The sequence below is a fragment of the Chanodichthys erythropterus genome, chromosome 1 (assembly GCF_024489055.1).
Source record: "Chanodichthys erythropterus isolate Z2021 chromosome 1, ASM2448905v1, whole genome shotgun sequence".
NCBI classification, from domain to species: Eukaryota; Metazoa; Chordata; class Actinopteri; order Cypriniformes; family Xenocyprididae; genus Chanodichthys; species Chanodichthys erythropterus.
The window spans coordinates 14,936,214-14,957,331 of NC_090221.1; the positions used below are offsets into that span (position 1 = coordinate 14,936,214).

The window sequence follows — 21,118 nt, forward strand, 5'->3', positions numbered from 1 at the left end:
TGGGAATATTTCTCTACTTTCCTGGTGTCGAAAAGAATAACTTGATTTTCTCATTGCATTCCTCAGCCTGTTGAACTAACAGCGGTCTGAGGCCGTGTTAGGGAGGGTGAGGAGAGTCAACAGCCACTGCGGTGGCATCCAACTCCCACCAAAAATACGCAAGCTTTTGGGGGTCAAACTGTAAACACATTGGGGAAAATAGAAAATTATTTATTTAATACAAAAATATTATTAAAATACACTTACATGAGCACCAAAGTACAAATCGCAGCATGCAGTATGTTCTCACATTTATAGTTTTTAAAGAGATTTGTATATCGGCTCACAAGGGGTTTCTAAAGACCTGCTGAACTGTCTAGCTTTTGTTTGAATCTTAAAATATATTATCATAATGCTGTGTTACCTGCTCTTCTATAGATTGCAATGAAACACAATGTAATAGTTTCCTTGACTGTAACTAGCAAACAGTGAGGCTGCATTGACATAGAGAGGGTACGTTACGTAATACTGCAATTATCAGAAAGTTGAGCTGAATACATAGACAAAGTACCTTTTAATGTTAATACAACAGAAGCCCTTGCCCCCTTTCCGTTTAGTCATCCATCTGGTTTCCCTGACATTTTCTTGCATAATTTCTTCACAATATAATGTTGCAAAACAAAAACAAACCAACAAAAAAAGTAAACACCACATTTTAGCTAATTGACTGACATTAATGTTCAGAACACACTGTAAACAGGGCCACCAGTATGCTTAACACATATCATCACAGTTTCTCCAAATATAAAACATCTCCACTCTACGTCCTGTGTAATGCTTGGCTTTGGAATAGCAAAAGGGTCCAAGTATTGTTCTTGGACTGTTAGCACTTGATCGGGTTGCTCTGATTCACTGTTATTTGATTCTGAACTCCAAAGAACCTAAAGGAAATCTGAGGTCCACTGCAGCTCTACTGAGTGTGAGACATTTTCCTTGACGTGAGACATTTCAAGGTAAATGGGCTCCATCAGATCTCCTCCAACGCTTGTGTTCAGGTCAATCTCGTGCAGTCCTACAGTACAGTTGTGGTCCTCAAGTGGTGGCCCTTAGCTCATGAGAACAGAGGCAGCAGCATTGGTCACCTGATGGTAACCTGTTAACACTGGTAATGGAAATGCTGGTGTACTTTTCCCTCCATGTGTGCATGGGAGTGTGTGTGGGTGTGTGTGTGCATGTCTGTGTAGACCTTGGTATAAATCTTTGGTGGACCGCTGAGAGCTGGGGGCCCCATTCCCATTAGTCTCTGGTTTTGCAGGTCAGGGTTGATGGAGCTTGGCGTGCTGGGCTCCTTGTCAGGAATGTGATGGTCTCGATAGGTCGACGGTCGAGGAGGCAAAGCGCTCTGGCGTCTGCGGCTGTGGCACAACCAGAGCACGATGGTGCCTACGATGAGCAGGGCAGCAGCTGGGATCCCAATGATCAGCGGCCAGGGAAGACCGGGGCTGATGTGGCGTGGAATCACATCTTTTTCCACCTTGGGATCTGTAAACAAACACAATATGGCTTAGTGTGATTTAATTAAGTAAATATATGTGCTTTTGGTTTCAGATTGAAGCATGTCCTTTACACACATGTAGCCACAGATTGGCCTTTCTGTGACGCTGTGAGCTGCATGCGTGTAAATAAACATACAGTGCCTTCACTTTGACACCAAGCTTCAATCTGAAAAGCCACTTAAAATTGGAGAATTACAGGAACTGACCTGAGAGAACGGTGAGGTAGGCACTGCGGAAGCTATAGCCCATGGTATTAGCCCCTAAACAGATATACATTCCAGCATCCTCGTCGCGTGCCTTGACGATGGCCAGCTTGTTGAGGTAGGAACCGTCAGGTCTGGACCACACGTCCCCAGTGGGCAGCACCACAAAGTGCTGGCCTCCAACCTCCAGCGTAGAGTTATAGCGCCCCTCTGTGCCTGGATCCACCCTCTTTAGCCACTGGATAACAGGCTTCACGTCACTGTGGACTTTACATTGGAACGAGGCTGTTCCACCAAACTCCACAGTTGTGTTGACAGGATGGGTACCAGTCAGAATGGGTTTGGAGTTGGTGCGCTCTGTAGAGAGAACCAATCAAAACGTAAAGTAAATTAGATCACTTTGCACATTTGAAATTGCAATAACTATCCATATCCATATATACAAATTTTATAATGCAAAATAAATATATATATGATTTTAAATATTTTTATATATATATATTAACAAACATATTCCATGCTATGCTAACCATTCACTTTAGATATCACAACGTCTTTCCATGTTTGAAACACCAGTTGAGAGATTACACGCTTATTTTCTATTCTTCTTCTTATGTGCTTTTTCCTATTATGGTGGTTAGCAAACAGAGTTGCATTACCGCAAGCGCCCCCCCAATTATTTGTATTATTTATTTTGTATATTATTTATATATAAATATTTATATATAATTACAGGGTTTCTGCAGGTTTCATCAAATCAAATTTAATGCTTTTTTAATGCCAATTTTTTTAATTTTTAATGCCATATATATGTCGCTAAATGTTATTTTTTTGTATTGATGTTTTAATCAGGTCCTTGTACGGCTGGGCAAGTAAAATTCTCTTTCACTTGCCCCTTCAAAAAATCCACGTATCCAGGACTAAAAGCGTTAGTGTCGAGCCCTGACTTGTTAAACCAGCACTAAAATCCTTTATTTATAATCGAGACGTTGTCTGACAAAATCACAATACACATAAGATAAAGACAGTTGCTGTGATTTTGGCTAACGTTATATGTACATGTAAAATGATCACTCAGTCAGGTTAGAAACAATAGTATCTATTTTATATGTTCTCTGACAAAGCGCACATCCTCAACTGAATGCGCTGCTCCTCTCAGCCACTCACTGAACAGCAGACACAGTGAGAGGTGAAAGCAAGCAATATATCGCGCTCATGCGGCAGTACTGGTGGGTCTCAGAAGCTAGATCAGGTTAACAAGTATATTTGTCACAACGCGCTTTCTTGGAAAAAAGTCGCAAAAGGGGTCTGAAAAGTTGCTAAGTTGGCAACACTGATGCAGCCTTCCGTCTCCAGGTGCCAGCCTGCCGCTGTCCAAAATGGCGTTACGACAATTTTGCACCGGCTGGAGGCAATTACCAAACTGGTTCCGTGTGTTTATCACATCAATGTACATATTTTACGACAGCAAATCAAAGTTATTAATTATGAAGACTATATTCAAAATAAACTGACAGTATTATTTTTCTTCAAAACTATTTAAAAAAAACGAATGCCTGTAGGAATAAAATTTAATGCTTTTTAATGCCATTTAAGGCCTTAATTTTCGCAAAATCCATTTAATGACTTTTAATGCTTTTTAATGCCCTGCGGATACCCTGCATTAACAGATAACATTGCTTCTAACAGTCCGCTTTGGCTACCAAACTCACCAATTACATCAACTTTGTAGGTGGCATTTATGTGTCCCGCTGCATTGGAGACATGACAGGTGTATTTGGCACTGTCCTGAGGCTGCAGGTTCTTCAGAGTCAGTGTCCACTGTGGCCGTTTACTCTGCTGAGGGCTGGGCAGCTGGCTCTGGTCTTTCCACCATGTAATGACCGGTGTTGGATTGCCACTGGCCAGACACTTGAGACGCACCGAGCTGCCAACAGGCTGCTCTAGCACACGCCTGCGCATCTTTGTAGGCTGACTGAAGCGTGGCTTCACTGCGGAGGAAATAAAACATTTACAGCAAGAGGTAAGGGCTGGATGACAAAACATATTTTGTTAGGTAGTCACACATCAGTGATGAAATGATCTATCTTAAGCTCTTACAGAATGCTGGTACAAACACAGCCCATGCTGATGACCTCATGTGTTGAGTAACACTGAGTGAAAGATGAGGAAGGTGTGTATCAGTTGCTCACCCCATGGCTCTCCGGTGGGGTCCTGCAGGACGAGATCTGCATTAGGTTCTGCTGCCTCTGGCGGCGGCTGGTTCTGTGTCACAGCCGCATCATCTGTAAGACACAGTCCAAAGTGATGAAGCATGAGAAATATTTACCGTTTCATCATGCTTCACTTCAGTATTCTACACATACAGATTTAAATAATCAGTAGGAAGAGTGGAGGAAAGAGATTCTATAAAACATTTCTATAAAACCTCATTATAAAATTAAAATGCCCAGTGGTCCTTAAAAACATTTGGACAATTGAGCCACATGTTAGATACCAAATACTGAACAAATCGGCAATTAAAAAAAAAAAAAAAAAAAATCACAAAAATAAGTTTCAAATTATAAAACGTATTATTCAAAATTAAGACAAATATTTAGACGCATAATTCACATGTAAACAAAAATGCATAAGTATCTTTGCATTGGATAATAAAATATAAAAACACAATTATTATATCTTTATTTATTATATTTAATTATTATAAATATAGCACAATTTTCAGGTTAAAAATTATAAACAACAGACAATTTTAGCACTGTTTTCATAGCACAATTTTAAGGTTAAAAATGATAAACAACAGACACAAAATTAAAACAAATATCTGGGCACTTTCTGGTTGTCAAACTTTGTTGCAGAGTTAATAAGATTTTGCTAAAACATCTATGTGAACTGATTTCATACAATTAAAAAACTTTTGGTCCAGTTGGAAGTAAACAAAATGTCTAAAAAATATTATAAATAAAAAATAAAATATTTTCTTATGGCATGATTACAAATGATTTCAGGCAAATCTCTGCTACTCGGGGAGCAATTTAAATGTCAGCTTGTTTCAGTATTTGTGGATTAAATTCAGAATGAAAATATTATAGATATATATCATTTTTTTAAAAAACAAGTGAAAGTACTAAAATTTTGTTTAAGAACCCCAGTATAACGCATCAATTCTAAAATCCTCATGTTCTCAAGCATACTTTAAAGGATAGTTTAGATATTGGTCCATAAATCAGCAGTCAGATGTTTCTCTAGCAATATGAGCTCTTTCATCTTCATACCCACTATTAATGTCTGCAAATGGTGTCATGTAAATCATGTTGAATGAGCGGGTCAGTGCAAAGGCCAACACTTGGTGAGATTTATTTGTAGTGCTTTGAGAGCCAACAGAACCCCTCTGTGCTGAATTTCGCATGGAGATCAGTGGACTGTGAGGTGTGTAAAGGATTGTGTGTTTTTTCAGAACCGGTTACATTTTAGAACTCCATGGGAACAATAACCAGGCTGAACTGACGTATTATTTTGAAGGGGTTTGTGCACTGGGGGTGAACAAACACTGCTATATTGTTTTCTTCTCTCTAGTTTCCACACTGTTTAAGACACAACACTGTGTTGACTTAACCCTGGACAGGAAACCAATTAACTGACTTTAACCTAAACTGTGCAGACAGAGCTGAGAGCGCTGCTTTGTTTGGGATGAATTTCTCTGGCTTGGCTCAGAGGAATGCACAGAGAACCCTCTCACTCCCCTAAATCCACAGCAGACCAATCGTCGGCACTCACACAAGTGTGTAGATTAGCCGAACACAACATCTTTATGTACACAACATTACTTATTCTAGGCAATCCCAAATCAACAAACCATGAATCAACACTGTGGCAATAAATGCTTCTCACATGCGAAGGTGATGAAACTACTTAATAAAATGCCTTCTGAATACTTTCCATAGTTCTGTTCAGCCAGCGTCATCAGTGGTTGGCACAGCTAGTACTTCACTTAAGAAGAAAAAGTGAAACCAAACATTTGTTACTCCCCCACCCTCCATGACAGAATTTAAAGCCACAGTCTCACTATGATTCTAGTTGCCTGGAAAATCCAGCCTCACCACTGTACCAGCGGATGAGTCTGGTCGGCCACTGAATCAATTCGATTTCTAGGGCGGAGCAAATCCGAGCAAACAGGAAGCGGAGTAAACCAATCAGAGAAGGGCGGACATGACGTTAGCAAAGCAATAAGAGAGTCAACAGCGAAAAGTAAATAATTAATGTGCTTTTGGTCATTTAAAACTGAATTCACAGCTGAATAGAACAAACTCTTGGGTCTCCCCTGCGCAATCTTTGTCACTAGAGTGACGCTGTTTGCGTCGCTGAAATAAACTAATCTGATCGCACTGTACGGTTTGACTCAAATCGCGACGGAGGGTGGACTGACCAGACTGATATATCTTGTAGAAGATATATCAGTCTGGCCTTGCCAGGCAATGATTCTAGTACCAGTAACATTTGGATACTGTAAAATAAGCAATAAATGGTGAAACAATTAAATAAGAAAATGTTTATATATTTTTTTATAAACAAAAAGAAAAATATCTTTTTCTTTTAAGTGCATAAAATCTATTAAAAATTGCTTTAGTCAGATAAATCCCATACTTCAAATGCACTATTAGTCATAAGTTTAGGTACAAATTACTAAAATGTTTCTCAAGACCTTAAAAATCTTTTGATGCAAAGAAAATAATTTATTATATATGTTTTTCATTTCTTTAAAAATGTATGTATTAATAATAATAATAATAATAAAGAAAAAATAAAACCTTTGGCTGGTAGTGTATATACACACTTTAAAGTTTGGGGTCAGTAATATTAAATGTTTTTGAAAGAAGCCTCTAATGCTCAGCAAGCCTGCATTTATTTTTATTAAAAATACAGTAAAATACTGTGAAATATTATTACAATTTAAAATAAAGGTTTTCTATTTAATATATTATAATAATGTAATTTATTCCTGTAATGACAAAGCTACATTTTCAGCAGCATTACACCAGTCTTCAGTGTCACATGAACCTTCAGAAATCTTTCTAATATGCTGATTTGCTGCTTAATGAACATTTTTTTTTTAAATTATCAGTGTTGAAAACAGATGATAAACAGTTAGAAACTGAGATTAGTATTCTTTGATGAACAGAAAGTTCTAAATAACAGCATAATTTTATCAATGTAAAAGTCTGCTGTAATGCATTTAATTATAAATAAGTTTAAATAATTAATTATTACTCCAAATTATTTTATGAATAAAAGTATATACTTTTAACCTTAAAAAAACCTTACTGTGCCCAAACTTTTGAATGGTACTGTATTTTCACATTACTGAACATGACAATGGAAGGTTGGTAATGTCTCTTCAGCTAGAAAAGCCTTCAAACTCTGTTTTTCTTTAGTTCCTGCTGTCCTGAGGCTGTGTGTATAGCTGCTTTGGAGAGCGCACCGCACCTTTGTCCCTGCTAATCCTTATATGCTGAGCACAGTCCTTGCATGTTCAACAGACATTCAGGCCAAAGCTAGCAGAAGTGTTTTCACCAGCCTTCAGTCCATTGTTACCTTTGGCCCTGGGGCGTAGGAGCAAAAGTAAGCCATTGCCGCTCTGTTCAGCAGCAGCAGAGTGGAATCAGTGGAGCTTTATGTGGGCTAAAGTGGTCTTACTGAGAGCCCAACTCCAGACTCTAGTTCTCTGGATTGTGAAGGGCGAGTTCTCTAAACAGGTGTCCAAAAAGACAGAGGTCTCCCTGACACAGCATTCTAGAGCTGTATGGCATTATGAGTATTACTATGCATGTCTCTAATGGAATGAATTCATAGTTCACTTACTCTAAGTGATGTTTTGTGCACTGGTGGGGCACGAAAAAAGCGGCAAAGGAGCTTTGAAGCTCTGAAGGATAGGGGGCTCCTTTTCCTCTGCAGCCCTATAGAGATACATATAGAGAGGGGGTGCCCAAAGAAGGTGGGCTTGGTTGAGGTCCACAGGCAGCCCCACAGCTCAGCTTACAAATGATCTTCATGTGGACTCAGTGTTAATAAAGCTCACATATTATTTTTTCCAACTGGGATGAAGTTAAAAGCAACGCCTTCAAAAAGGTTCATTCTCTATTCATACCTGTGCGCAAACATACATTCCTGTAGATCTGTCATATAGAGCTCCACATGCTAGGGAAAAAAAATCAAAGCAAAACAAACATTGAATAGAAAGCAGGCTGAAACGTTTCTAGTGATTTTCAGTGACGAGTACAACATCTAAATAAAATTAACATCAAAGGAAAAATTGGTCTCGTTTCCTTTTTTCTATCAAGGTCGTAATGAAGATTGAAGATGTGTAGAAACTTAGAGTCGTTTGACTGATACTGTGTTTTTAAGGTAATAGCCTATCACTAACTGAAACCATGTCTGTTCCAGTAAAACACAAAAGAAAACACAGCCAATGCAGTTTACCATTGTGAGATTAAAGTACTATGAATGAAAAAGGTATGAACTATGAATACATTTTTTTTATTGAATTCTTTCCAGCCCTTTTAAGCTCTTCCAATCATTTTGTTCTTGATGAAAACATTAGTTCTAATCTTTTTTGAAAGAAGCACGGTTATGTGTTTTCATGTATTCAAATGCATTCAAAAATACTGGAGAGAGATGAGAGGGAAATACAAAGGAATAGACTGGGCTGTTATAAAAGCAAGTGCTTATTCCTGCCAATAAAATCAAAACAAAAGAATTAAATCAGATGGGTAATGTAGGTAAGCTTTCATGCTTTTAAAAAATATGATTTGATACCTCCATTTTTGTTAGCTTTACACACACACAACTCATTTCCATCTGTATATTTGGTATGGCATATCACTGTGAGTGCTGACTGAAGAGGCAAATTAGAGACTGTTGGTACATTCACAGCAGGCAAAGACAGAGAGAAGCAGATGAGAAAGGGTAATTAGAAGTCTCCTTGTATCTTTTATAGAGCCATAAGTGGTTTGCTGCAACAGTCGTATGGCAACTCGGGAGGAAATTGGCCAAACCTAATGTGCCTGTGTTCTTTTCTTCTCTGTTGTGAGTGGAGTGGGCCCAGAGCATCCTGCAAAGGGCCCAGCCCAGCCTCTGGCCCCTCTAATGAGGTGGATGAAAGGCCCTTTAATGTGGCTCTCTGATTAAGGTGGGTCATTTGCATCCCTTTAGTTTAATTAAAACCTTTGCTCCCCTTGCTGCTCAAAGAAGGCTCAGTTGTATGCCATGAAACCAAAGCCATGATGTGATTAGGATCTGGTTTGAATTGCACATATGCATCAGAGATATATCGGAGTCAAAATATTTAGTGCATTTACTGGATGCTATAATTTGACAGAGTGAGATCTAAAAGTCAGAGAGCTTCTTTTTTGTGTATTTTCAGAGGACAGTAAATCTTTACTGCTATACAAGCTGCACATTGTCTACTCTAAAGTATATACAATTTTCATTTCTATAATATTATCCTTTGAGAACATATAATAAAATGGTTGATGAAATGTGAGGGTTGTACTCAGTTTTGTGAGATTGTGTGTGTGTGTGCGCGCGCACATTTTTGTGATTTATGAGGACACAAATTTGTATAATGACAGGTATTACACTGGTATTATGATGTAAACATGAAATACGAGGACATAATGCAGAATGTTTTCTGTGATGGGTAGGTGTAGGAGTAGGAGTAGTGGAGGAGGATCAAATGTACAGTTCAGAGGACAGTAAATCTATACTGCTTCACAAGCAGCACATTGACTACTCTAAAATATATCCTAGTTTCATTTCTATAGTATTGTCCCTTGAGATATATTAAAATGGTTGCAGAAATGTGAGGGGTGTACATGCTTTTGTGAGATAATGTATAAATATTTATATGTGTTATGTGTGAATAAAGACTATTTATTTCTTTCAACTTGTTATTTTAGTTATAAACATTCGTCTTATATACATATTATACACTACTGTGCAAAAGTTTGGGGTCAGTAAGATTTTTTATGTCTAAACAAATAAAATACTTTTACAATATGGATCAAGGAACAAGAAGAACTTGGTAACTATAGAAAATAAACTGCATGGAAATACAGGAACACGAACAAAAACATAATAAAACAACTTAATCCTGACATTAGTGCCCACTCCAACAAGGTGCGTGGATAGGGAGGAGGGGGCTTTGGAGAAGAATGAGGAAGATGTGGATCAGAGATGAGGGAAGGAGGAGCCAAGGTGGAACCAAGGAAGTCCAAGACAAATCCGTTGGCTTCAGTGGATGAAGTGACGACGGAGGCCGGACAGAACAGGGTGACACTAGAAGGTAGGAACAGTGTGAATGAGGAGCCTGGTGGAGCCAAACGGATGGAGAACTGAGGCGCAGCCAGAGGCCCAGAAGTGCGCAGCAAAACGGAGGTAATGAGAGACCAAGGTGTAGAGCCGAGGTGGAGCTGAAGGGCTGTCAGGCTGAGGTGGAGCAATGGGCCTGGATGCCTTGGGTGTAGCCAGGTGATCCAATTTACAATGTTGCACTGGTGTTGGGGAGGTCCGAGGTGGAGCCAACGAGCAGGAATGAGACAGTGGAACGGGCGGAGCCGAGGGGCTGCGAGGCACCAGCGGGGCAGATGGGTCCAGGGAATTAGAAAGAGCTTGTGGTGAGGATGGTAACAATAGCGTGGGCAGGGCATTGGGTGCGACCGAGTCATTCATGATGTAGAGTTAATGATGCTGTCATCCTCAACGATTCCCACGGTGATGGAGGATTTGCACACCCACAAGGCAGATCGTCCCTCAAAAAGCAGCATCTGGCCGAGGATATTGCCCATCCTGCTCAAGAAGAGCTGTTTCAAAGCTTCATCGTCCCAGCACACTTTGTGGTAATGCTCCAGGAACTTCATGTACTCCTCTAGTGACCGGTCGTTCTGTGAGAAGAGGTCCATTAAATAATCTGTCACGTAGGTCGTAGGGATGGGTATCGGCTTCGATACTGCCATTTTTGCCGGATCGGGTATCGGCCAGATGGGACCGATCCAAAGTAATGTTTGTAGTCAAGCCTGATACCTTGCACAAAAGAATGATCCCAGTTTCTTCCACACAGTAAGGCATACAGTTTATTAAGTAATTTAGCACTTTTTTATTATTACTTGAATACCGGATCGGTACCGGCCGATACTGAATCCCAGGTATCGGACTCGGTATTGGAAGCGAAAAAGGCGAATCGGAGCATCCCTAGTAGGTCATATTATTAATAACATGCATTATGCAGGAAGTCTGAAGAGATACTTTTAATAATAATCACGGAGAATGCTCGCAAGGAAAATAACACATACTACATTAAGTACACGATGAGAACCGACCAAAGAATGAACAAAACTTAACACAGATAACTAAACTAGATACAGGTGGGATTAATTAGTAACCAAGGTAACAAACAAGGGGATCTTAGTAACTATAGAAACAGGAACTAAACTGCAAAGAAATACACAATCATGAACAAAAACATAATCCTGACAAATGTGACAAGACTCAAGTAATGCTGCTGAAAATTCAGCTTTGCCATCACAGGAATAAATTCTATTTTAAAATATATTAAAATAGAAAACAGTTTTAAATTGTAATAATATTTTACAATATTACTGTTTTCATTGTATTAAGAAAAAACAAACAGCATACCTCTTTTAAATAGTAGTGTATACAATTTTAGTGAAAATTTTAATTTAAAAATCAACATGAATTTCAGAATTTCATATATACCCCTTTTTATTTAATTATAGAAGCATGTTCTAGTGACCAATAAATACTGCAGACCCTTAAATATTTCTCCTCCTCATTTTACATCATAATGTTTCTTTGTTTTACATTTTTTAGATTTTTTTTTTTTTTTTTTACATTTTACATCATAATGTTTCTTTTTTTTATTTTTCTTTCAAACATTATTAATCCCAGATTTTAAATGTGGACTCAGAACATTAGATTCCACTACACGCATGAGCTGCTAATCAATCCCCTGGTTTCACAGATGAGGCTTAAGCTAGTCCTAGACTAAAATGCATGTTTGAGCTGTTTTTTCTCAAGATGCACACCACTAATGGTTTTTTCTAGGGTACATTTATAAAAGTTACTTAAATGCCCTAATTGAACTAAGGCCTAATCCTGGCTTAGGCTAAGTCCTGTCTATATAACTTCTGCTGAAGTTATAATCTGTTGTTTCAAAAACATGAAAAAAAAATCTTAATTACTCCAAACTTCTGTCCAGTATAGTATATGTGTATGATTGCCCTTGCATAATATTATGACTTTAAAAAGATGCTCCTTAAAAAATTAGGTATTTAATGCCATTTCTACACATCCACTTTTCAATAATCAATTAAGGGTTCATTTCTTTAAAAAATAATGATATCATTTTTTATTGATTTTTTTATAATTACTTTAAAAAAAGAAAAAATATGATGTAACAGGGTTAATGGATAACTGAAATAAAGAGAGATTTTGACTAAACACTATTTGTTAATATTCTGCTACAGGGTGAAGTCATTTTTTTTTGTACACAAATGTATAAAACACAAATGGCACACGTTTTGTAGGATGACTATTAGAGAAAAGACTGGAATACAGTAGAATTTATTTGTCTGATGTCAAACACATCACAAGAACTGTCACAACCACTGGAAAATGCTCTTAAAGCCCCCCTTTGATCATGCGTCATTCTACCACTGATGTAATCCGTAATTCTGATTACTTGTAATGTGACACGGAGCTTCACAACTTGAGCGCTCAAGAGCGTGTTTGTTTTATTTCTTTCATTGTAGGGAAATAAGCTTGGGCAAGTTCAAAGCACAAACACATATGGACACAAATGAATTCATGCTTGTGAGTAGCAGAAGAAAAGACATTGTTGAAAAAAGGGAAGATGAAAGGATGCTTGATGGAATTGAAACCAGTCTGGACTCACATGAAATTAAGCTGAACAGAGAGAGACATACAGAGTTTGCAATGGCATATAAGAGTGAGTTCAGGCGGGGAAGTGAGAAGCATAATTGAGAAAAAACAGTCTGTAACTTTAGCAACAGCAGTAGGACAGAGAAAAAAGAGATAATTAGGAAATGGTTTCTGCTGATTTAATGTTAATACAATAAAATTCTTATATTATAATATTGATCACATTTAATAATTCCTTTACTTAAATAAAACATTTTTTTTTTAGATTATCAGTTCACACCTATAGTGGAGTCCAAAGTTCTGAGTTGTACACAATAAAATTCTCTACAATATTAGTAATATATTATTTGAAGTCTTTTATGCTTACCAAGACTGCATTTATTTGATCAGAAATACAGTAACATATGTAATATTGTGAAATATTGCAATTTAAAATAATCAGAATATTTAACTGGAATTAGAGTCCATTTTATAAAATGACCCAGTTCATGTTTCTTCCCCCTTGAATGTTTAAATAGGAGAGAAGCATTTCCCAAAAGAGGAGCCGTCATGGAAAATAGGTGTATATCAGACTAAACATAAATACTGCAGCAGTGAGGCCGTTCTGCTCTCAGGCCAGCCATGGCAAACGAGTAAATGCATGTCTATTGGAATGGAAAATAGCTTGTGTAGTTTACCAGATCTCGAATGAATGAACGTCAGTGCTGTCATTCCCACTCAAGCCAAACCTGGTCAAGGTGGCATGACCCAAAGACGGGAAGGCATATCCATGCTGTCCAAACTTGCTGCCCCTCCCTTATCCCACCTACCATGTCCCTCCACAGTCTTGGGTTGGCTTACGAGTGTAATTTTGATACAATTATCCATTTAGGTGAGGAGGACGCTGGCTAAACTGCAACACATGTAACCCGTGGCCTGCAAACAAAGAACAAAAGGCCACTGCTGGAAGCTCTCCACCAGTCCCCTCATAAAACAGGCAGCCCAAACCACCGTCTGAGTAGAAGCCACAGTCTCTCCCCGCTGTGTCCGTACACAGTATGGCCTCCTATACGATATAGGTGAGAGATGCAGACAGGAGGGAGCCAATGCCAGGGAACCAGGACTCTACAACAGTGTAATTGTGTGTAGAGTCTGTTACTGTTGGAGGCAAACTTACGATCTTTAAATTCATACATCCAACATAAATGTAAACGCAATATAGACACAATAAGAACAATTCTCACAATATATACAATTAGTTTGTGGAGAAAAGCCTCATCCCGCGCCCTGGACTCCTGCAAAGCAGCACTGGGAGAAAACAATGCTGGCAGTGTGTGGTGCTCTTTAGAAACAGCAGGGGTGCAGGGTCTGGGACCACCACGGAGGAAAGAGGGAGAGGCCCAGGTGCTGTGGGACATTTTAAAGTATAGCATTTTATGACACGGAGACTGATTTAACTCCACAACACATCAGTGAACGTGGGAATGGTCGGCGTGAGATGATGGTGAAGCATTTCTTCAACACTCTCTGGTAAACAACACCTTTACTCAGACCTTTAAAACCCAATATGCCATTCTTACAAACCCATATTCCCAGAGTTTGCTATGCCAGATTGCAAAAAAAGTACTGAATATGTGAGGAACATTGGAGAGCAAGTTAACGATCCTATTAAAATGCCTTAAAGCTGTAAAGCTGTGCTAATCTCTGTCTATATTTAAAACTTTAGCTGTTATTCTCATGTACAAACGCAGACATGATTTAAAAAAAAAAAAAAAATGTGTTTCTATTTACGCATGTGAAAAGCACAAAGACTTTTCGGTGACTGTGGTCAGGAAAAACTGAAGGCTTAAATTATAGCCGTTACCTCAGTTTAGGTTTATAGCCAACTGATTACACCAAGCCATCAGCTGCCTGGTTTGATAGGGGCACAATATCAACTAAAAGCTAAAATTACACTTTCAGAAGGAAATAAGTGGGGTATAGATTGCACACACATTAAAATATGAGGGCACATTTCGGCTCGTGCTTGCCGTGAGGGCAAATCCTGGTGCAGATTAGACCCGCTCTGATGACAACAGGTGCTATTAAATGTCACTAAATTCCTCAGTCCTGATACCATCAGCCCTGGCTGGAGTTTCCCTGTTGTGTTTTTGGTGTACATTAATCTACATTAAGTAGCTGCTTAACAGAAGGATATCTGTAAAAGCACCTGTTAGGGGAAATTTTGTAATTTGCTGTGCTCTCAAAGGTCATACTTTATATTAAGTGGCCTTAAAGGTTCTAAAGAGGATGTTTTGTTTTATACATTTTTGCAATATTACTTGAAACTTTACTAGCGGATAAAAGACTATTTATTAGGTGCACTGAAATGAATAATATTAATATACATCATCTGTGCACGAGGTAGGACCTTAAAAACATCAGCCAATCGTTTACGCGATCATTGCGTAAACAATTGGTCCTCTGGCTTGTCAATCACTGTCGTGACGTTCCCTGTGAGAGACGTGCGCGGATTGGCCCTCTGGCTTTTCAATCACTGCCATGACATTCCTTGTGAGAGACGAGCGCGGCTACGCGCTCCAGTAACTTTCCACACTCCACAGGCGCCGCATGCAATGTTTTTGTTTGGAGACAGGAGTAACAACTGCAGATTATGAATTACCTGCGGTGAGTCCGACATAATCAATCCACTAACACGACACAGCGAATGCCGGTCGTAAACACTCGTGTTCCAATACTCGTGCACGAGTTTTGGGAGGCGTTCCCACGAAAGGTTGTTCTTACGCATGCGCTCAGTCGACGAAAAGATCCTCTTTAGTACCTTTAACTACTATGTACTTACATTTAAATTAATCATTTGATACAATGCACTTATTGTGTACATACATGTTTTTACATTGTATTTATAGTTTAAAAACACCTGCATGTAATTACATCTGTAATTAATTTCTGTAATTACATTTATATTATATATTACACTGTTGACCCAACCCTTACACCTTACCCCTACCCTTAAACCAACCCATACCACCAAAGCTTTCCCTAACCTTACCTGTATCCCACCTCAATAGCATCAAAAGTGATTTGCAATTCAATATGAACCCAATTAGTACATTGTACCTATTTTTTGATGTAAGTACATAGTAGTTAAGGCCACTTAATATAAAGTGGTACCCTCTCAAATTTGTTTTGTAAAATTGGCAAAACCTCTCTTTGTTATTATTTTTATCATTCCTTATTATTCAGTTTTATTATTTACATTGACATTTACATGCACATCATTTTCTGAGGAGAGTAGTAATGATGTAACTATGTGCAGTAATCAATTCATTAATTCTCATTTATGTCCTAGACAACAGCACACAACAGATCAATAAATAGCAAAAATGTATTTTGCTTAAAAAGACCTAGTTAAAGAGATTTTTTTTATTTTTTTTTTTATTAAATTTTAACTTACCCTCATGTTGTTCCAAACCTGTATGACTTTCTTCTGTGGAACACAAAAGAAGACATTTTGAAAAATGAAAGTTTTGTCTATACAGTTTTAGACTTCACTGACTTTCAGTGTAGAGGCAAAACTGGTGTAAACATTCTTCAAAATATCTTCTTTTGTGTTCCACAGAAGAAAGAAAGTCATACAGGTTAGAAACAACATAAGGGTGAATTATAAATAAATTTTTTTGGGGTGAATTATACCTTTAACTGTTTTGCGGCAGTGTCCACTAATCTTTACTGAAAAACAATGGCGCTCCTTAACCAGTTTTCAGGTAATTAATAGTGGCATTCCCCCCAGCAAAATTCACAGCTTTAAACACTCAAACACTGAAACAGGAGGGTCTAAAGGGCCTTTTGTTCGGGGCTGTTGGTCATTGCAGTTAATGACTTCAGTAAACTCTACAACTATATTCCAAAGGGAGTGAAGCAGTCCAATGCACCATAACTCTAAGTTCCACAGTGCTCTCGGGGACGAAACAGGAAAACAGCAGGCCGCCATCACTCCCCATACAGGAGGCCCAGAGCAAAGACATCAAGGGGAGGGAACCTGAAATCACTGGCTTGGCCAATTAAGCAGCTGCCTCGCTCAGCAGAATAATTATGCTTTACATCCGCATACTAGTTGCCTCGGTTGCCTCCCCAAACATGGCAAGCCATACAGGAAGAGCCGAGGGCTTCTGGGTCCTCAAGGCCTCTCAACTTCACCGGACCATTTCAGATTTATGGCAAAGGCGGCGGCAGGTCATCTCTGTCTCCTCTCCCTGTACAGAATGTTTTGGCTGGAAATGCCTACCCCACAGTCCCTCAGCAGTAATCAGGAGAACCACACGCTCCAAGCTGCAACAGTCCAGCACAAACCCCCCATTGCTCCAAACAGTCTCACAACAGCTACATGTCTCTACACCTCATTTTCTTTCTCCTTCCATCCATCCATCCAAAAAAAGTGGAAAAGTGTGTATTAATTTCCTTGCCTGTCAGGTTCTAGTGAAAAAAAAAGTCTCCACTGCCCGGGTAAAAGTACGAACATGGTATTAAATTACGGCCTATATAAACAACTGCAGGTATTGTGTGACGGACGACATGAAGCCATCCTTTGTTCTCAAGATTTGATAATGCAAAACGGCATCAGTGCCATATGCTCCAACAAATGCTAACAAGTCATAAATTTCCATCAGTACAATGCTCTCTTGTGCTTTTCAGTTAATGTTATGTACATGAAACCATGCTTGCTTTAAAGTACCTTGCCAGTCACGTCAGTTTTGTCAAATATGATTTGGGAGCAGCTTTATATTAGCCCTACTGCCTTCCTATGCCACAATTAGCTTTTTGCAAGGGCATCTAAAAGTTCCCCTGCTCTTTTTTTGATTTCAGTTGAAAACTTATGCTTTAGATCTGCTGTTTTGAGATGCCATCTGTCTAGCTGGGGCACTATCCCCTTAAAAGACTACCTCAAACCGTAGTGCGTGTGCAATGGTGCAGGTTTTGATTAAGCCTGTATGATTGATGTGGCCTACAAATGCTCTGGGTGTGCAAAAGTATAAAGAACTGAGATATAAAGGGTTGTGGTGTATGGCGTGGGAGGCAGTCTTACCAATTACAATGAGTGTGAAGTTGAGGGCGAGGCTGCCAAATCCATTGGTGACGCGGCAGATGTATTTTCCGGCATCCTCTAGTTCCACTTCTTTGATCTTCAGACTCTGCTTCAGAACCTTGTAGCGGCTCCAGCCTGGATTCACGTTCCGCCCATCCTTCACCCACAGGACCAGCGGAGGGGGGTCACCCTCTACAGGGCATGGAAGACGAATTGTGCGGCCCAGTTTTGCAGTCTGTCTGTCCTCTACCTTACGACTCACCCATGGAGGACCTGGTGCAAAAAACAATGTCTTGTCAATGTCCAATTTACATATCAAACAATAACCTGTGCAAAAATGCATATATATATATATATATATATATATATATATGTAAGCAATAAGGTACGAGAGGCTGTGCTGTATCGTGAATTGACTAGGGCTGTCAGTCATAACTGTTAAAAAGACAAGATAATACATCAGACATTTAAACAGATTTTTTTATTATGAACATAGGACTGACCTGAAGGAAATTGCTAAATCTGAAAGCAGGTAATAAACTTGCTCACTCAATCTCTTTCTCACTTCAATACTCTTCTACATAATACAGTAAGCTTCAATGAACAATATCAACTGAGAACAAACAGTTTACGTTGCTAAGAGTGGTTGCTAAGGGTGTTGTGTAGTGATACACAGAACCGTTTAATGTGAATAAAACACATCTATTGACCAATCAGAATCAAGGATAGGAACTAACCATTTTATTTATATTAGGGGTGGGACGGTTCGGATTTCTAACGGTTCGGTTTACATCACGGTTTTAGTGTCACGGTTTCGGTACAGTTCAGTATGTGCTATGTTCCGTAAAAAATAAGACATTTGTCAAATAAAGATAAAGAAAATAAAAACAAATAATCTAAATACAAGAAACAGCACAAATAAATACATGAGAGCTAAGATACAAATAAAACAAACAATGCTTTACAGGTTTTTCCAGGTACAGAAATTGAGTAATCAAATATAAAAACACTGCATATAAACTTCTTTGAATAGGTAAATAAAGATGAAACATTATTGAAGTTACAAAAGCTATTCAGTCAAGAGTGATTTCTTCATACTTTGTCGTTTGATTAACATTAAAAACACACAGAACAGGAATATTAGACTGTTGTCCCTTTAAGACATAATTCAAAGATCCAGTACACTGATACTGATAACCATGCATTGTCTTTCTCGTTTTTCTCCTAAGACATAACCTACTATGTTTGTTAGGATACTCGCTAAGATGGGCATGATGACATTTGTGACATTTTTGTGTGAATTTGTCCATTTGGGTGCAAGACTTTAAAGAGAATTTGAGAGAGAGTGTTTGCATGCTGCGACGCGGCTCTCCATGTACGCGCTTGATGAGCGCAAACGCGCGCACACACACACACACACACACACACACACACACGCACACACACACAAATCTCACAGCGCTTGCGAGTTCTCTTTCACATCTTACGGATGAATGTTTAAATTGGCAAGGTTTAAATGAGTTTAGTTTAAACACAGATAACAACGTGAGATGTTCAGGTCTCACCTGCGCTATCAACACCTGGTGATGACGGCGTAAATGACTGGTCATAGAGCTTTCCGCACGTCATTGAACATTTGTTTACAATGTGTGTCCATGTTCTTTTGATCATCGCTGTTGTAACATAATGGGAAACTAGAATGCATATCCATCGACTGAAACATACATTAGCTGAATCCATCTGTCTGTTTTGCAAGTTGTTTTCAACAAACCATACTATAGATGTGTCATCAGGTTTGGGATGAACTGCGGTTCCGAACCGTGGGAGGAGAACAGAACAGTTCGATTTTTTACAGCGAACCATCCCACCCCTAATATATATGTGTGTGTGTGTGTGTGTGGTGACTTTTGCTAAAATACAAAACAATGAATAATAATAATAATAAAGAATTGTAAAAGTAACATTTAGTATAATAAAAATAATAAAACAGTAAAAGAAGTAATATTTATATAAATATTTTATTCATATTTTATATTTTTTAATTTTTTTTCTATAAATATTTGTGTTTTTGTGGTGCATTTTTCTTTAATAATTATTAATACATTAACAATATAAATGAATGTATTAGCACATCAAATAATAATAATGATAATAATAATATTTTTTTTAAATAAAATGTATAATGTATAATAAAAATAATTAAACAGAAAAAAGTAATATTTTATATAATGTTAATTTTATTTAGATTTAATATTTTTCTATAAATATTTGTATTTTTGTGGTGCATTTTGCTTTTATAATTATTTTTGCATTAACAATATTAATAAATGTATTAGCAATGATAATTTTTATAATTTAATAAAATAAATTGCAATATTATTATTATTAATTTTTTTGTGAAATTATACCCACCGTAATACAGAGAAAACAAACGCATTTGATTACCCCTCCAGATATACACAAAATAATGTAATATTTTTTAAATTATGCAACATTAATGTGAAAGTGATTTCCAATGTCGACTAACAGCAGCAGTATCGTTTAGTTGACTAGTCTTGCATATCCTTATAAAAGACTTGAGTCTTTTGATAGAAGAGAAGATTCATGTGCCCTGCAGACTAAAATGTTCCTTTGCTGCCATAAGGGCACAAGAAGCGCAAAGTCAACACTGCCAAAAATGTCACTGGCAAAAAAACAAAAAACAAATTTCTGACATGAAGAAAATATTTTTTCTTCAGCTCCTAATACACCATGTCCCACAAAGATGTTATGAGGGGGGGAAGTTAGGCACAAGAATTTTATGGGGAATTTCTTTCCTTGCATGCACAAGGTCCTTTTCATCCCTTTCTAGCAGCTTGTGAAGACTCCCATGAGCACTTGCTTTCCATTTCCTTCGCACTGGCGTGTGTGTACGTTGGAAGGCACCTCTCATTCATGCCTGGTACTGTCACATCCTGTTGCTGCTCTAGCAACTGCTTTGAGAACCACCAAGATTATAAATTGAAAAATGACACTTGCCCTAAATGTACTTTTTTTCTCTATATTTTTTCAGTCTCTCTGCTAGAGTGAAGTGTTTTCACCTGAAGTTGCTGGTTGCCATCCAGGAAAGTGCCACAAGAAAAGGTGGGAGGGAAAAGAAAAGGTTGTTTTGGTGCTGGAATTAAATTACAGTAAATTCCAGAATGTTAGACTGAGAAGGGCCGAGAATGACAGAAAAATTCCTCTCTGGAAATAGAGCAGAAAAAAGGTGGAAATGAACATCACAGCTGGAGAGGTCTATGTTAAATGAATCATGCACTTAATTCACAAATGTAAGTGTATAAAAAAATTGGTGGGTTAATAAACTTTTGAGAGGCATT

At 38.2% G+C, this 21,118-nt stretch overlaps 1 protein-coding gene across 1 annotated transcript in view; it reads right to left on the bottom strand.

Annotated features, from left to right (window-relative positions):
- Positions 1-282: 282 nt before the first annotated feature.
- Positions 283-21,118, bottom strand: part of fgfrl1b (fibroblast growth factor receptor like 1b) — a 40,971-nt gene continuing 20,135 nt past the window's right edge. Inside the window, exons 3-7 of the mRNA XM_067381048.1 lie at positions 17,760-18,032; positions 3,931-4,023; positions 3,451-3,729; positions 1,742-2,095; positions 283-1,521 (exon numbers count right to left, since the gene is read on the bottom strand). Of these exons, the coding sequence (XP_067237149.1) occupies positions 1,136-1,521; positions 1,742-2,095; positions 3,451-3,729; positions 3,931-4,023; positions 17,760-18,032 (1,385 nt within the window). The 3' untranslated portion in view covers positions 283-1,135. The remainder of the gene's footprint in view (positions 1,522-1,741; positions 2,096-3,450; positions 3,730-3,930; positions 4,024-17,759; positions 18,033-21,118) is intronic.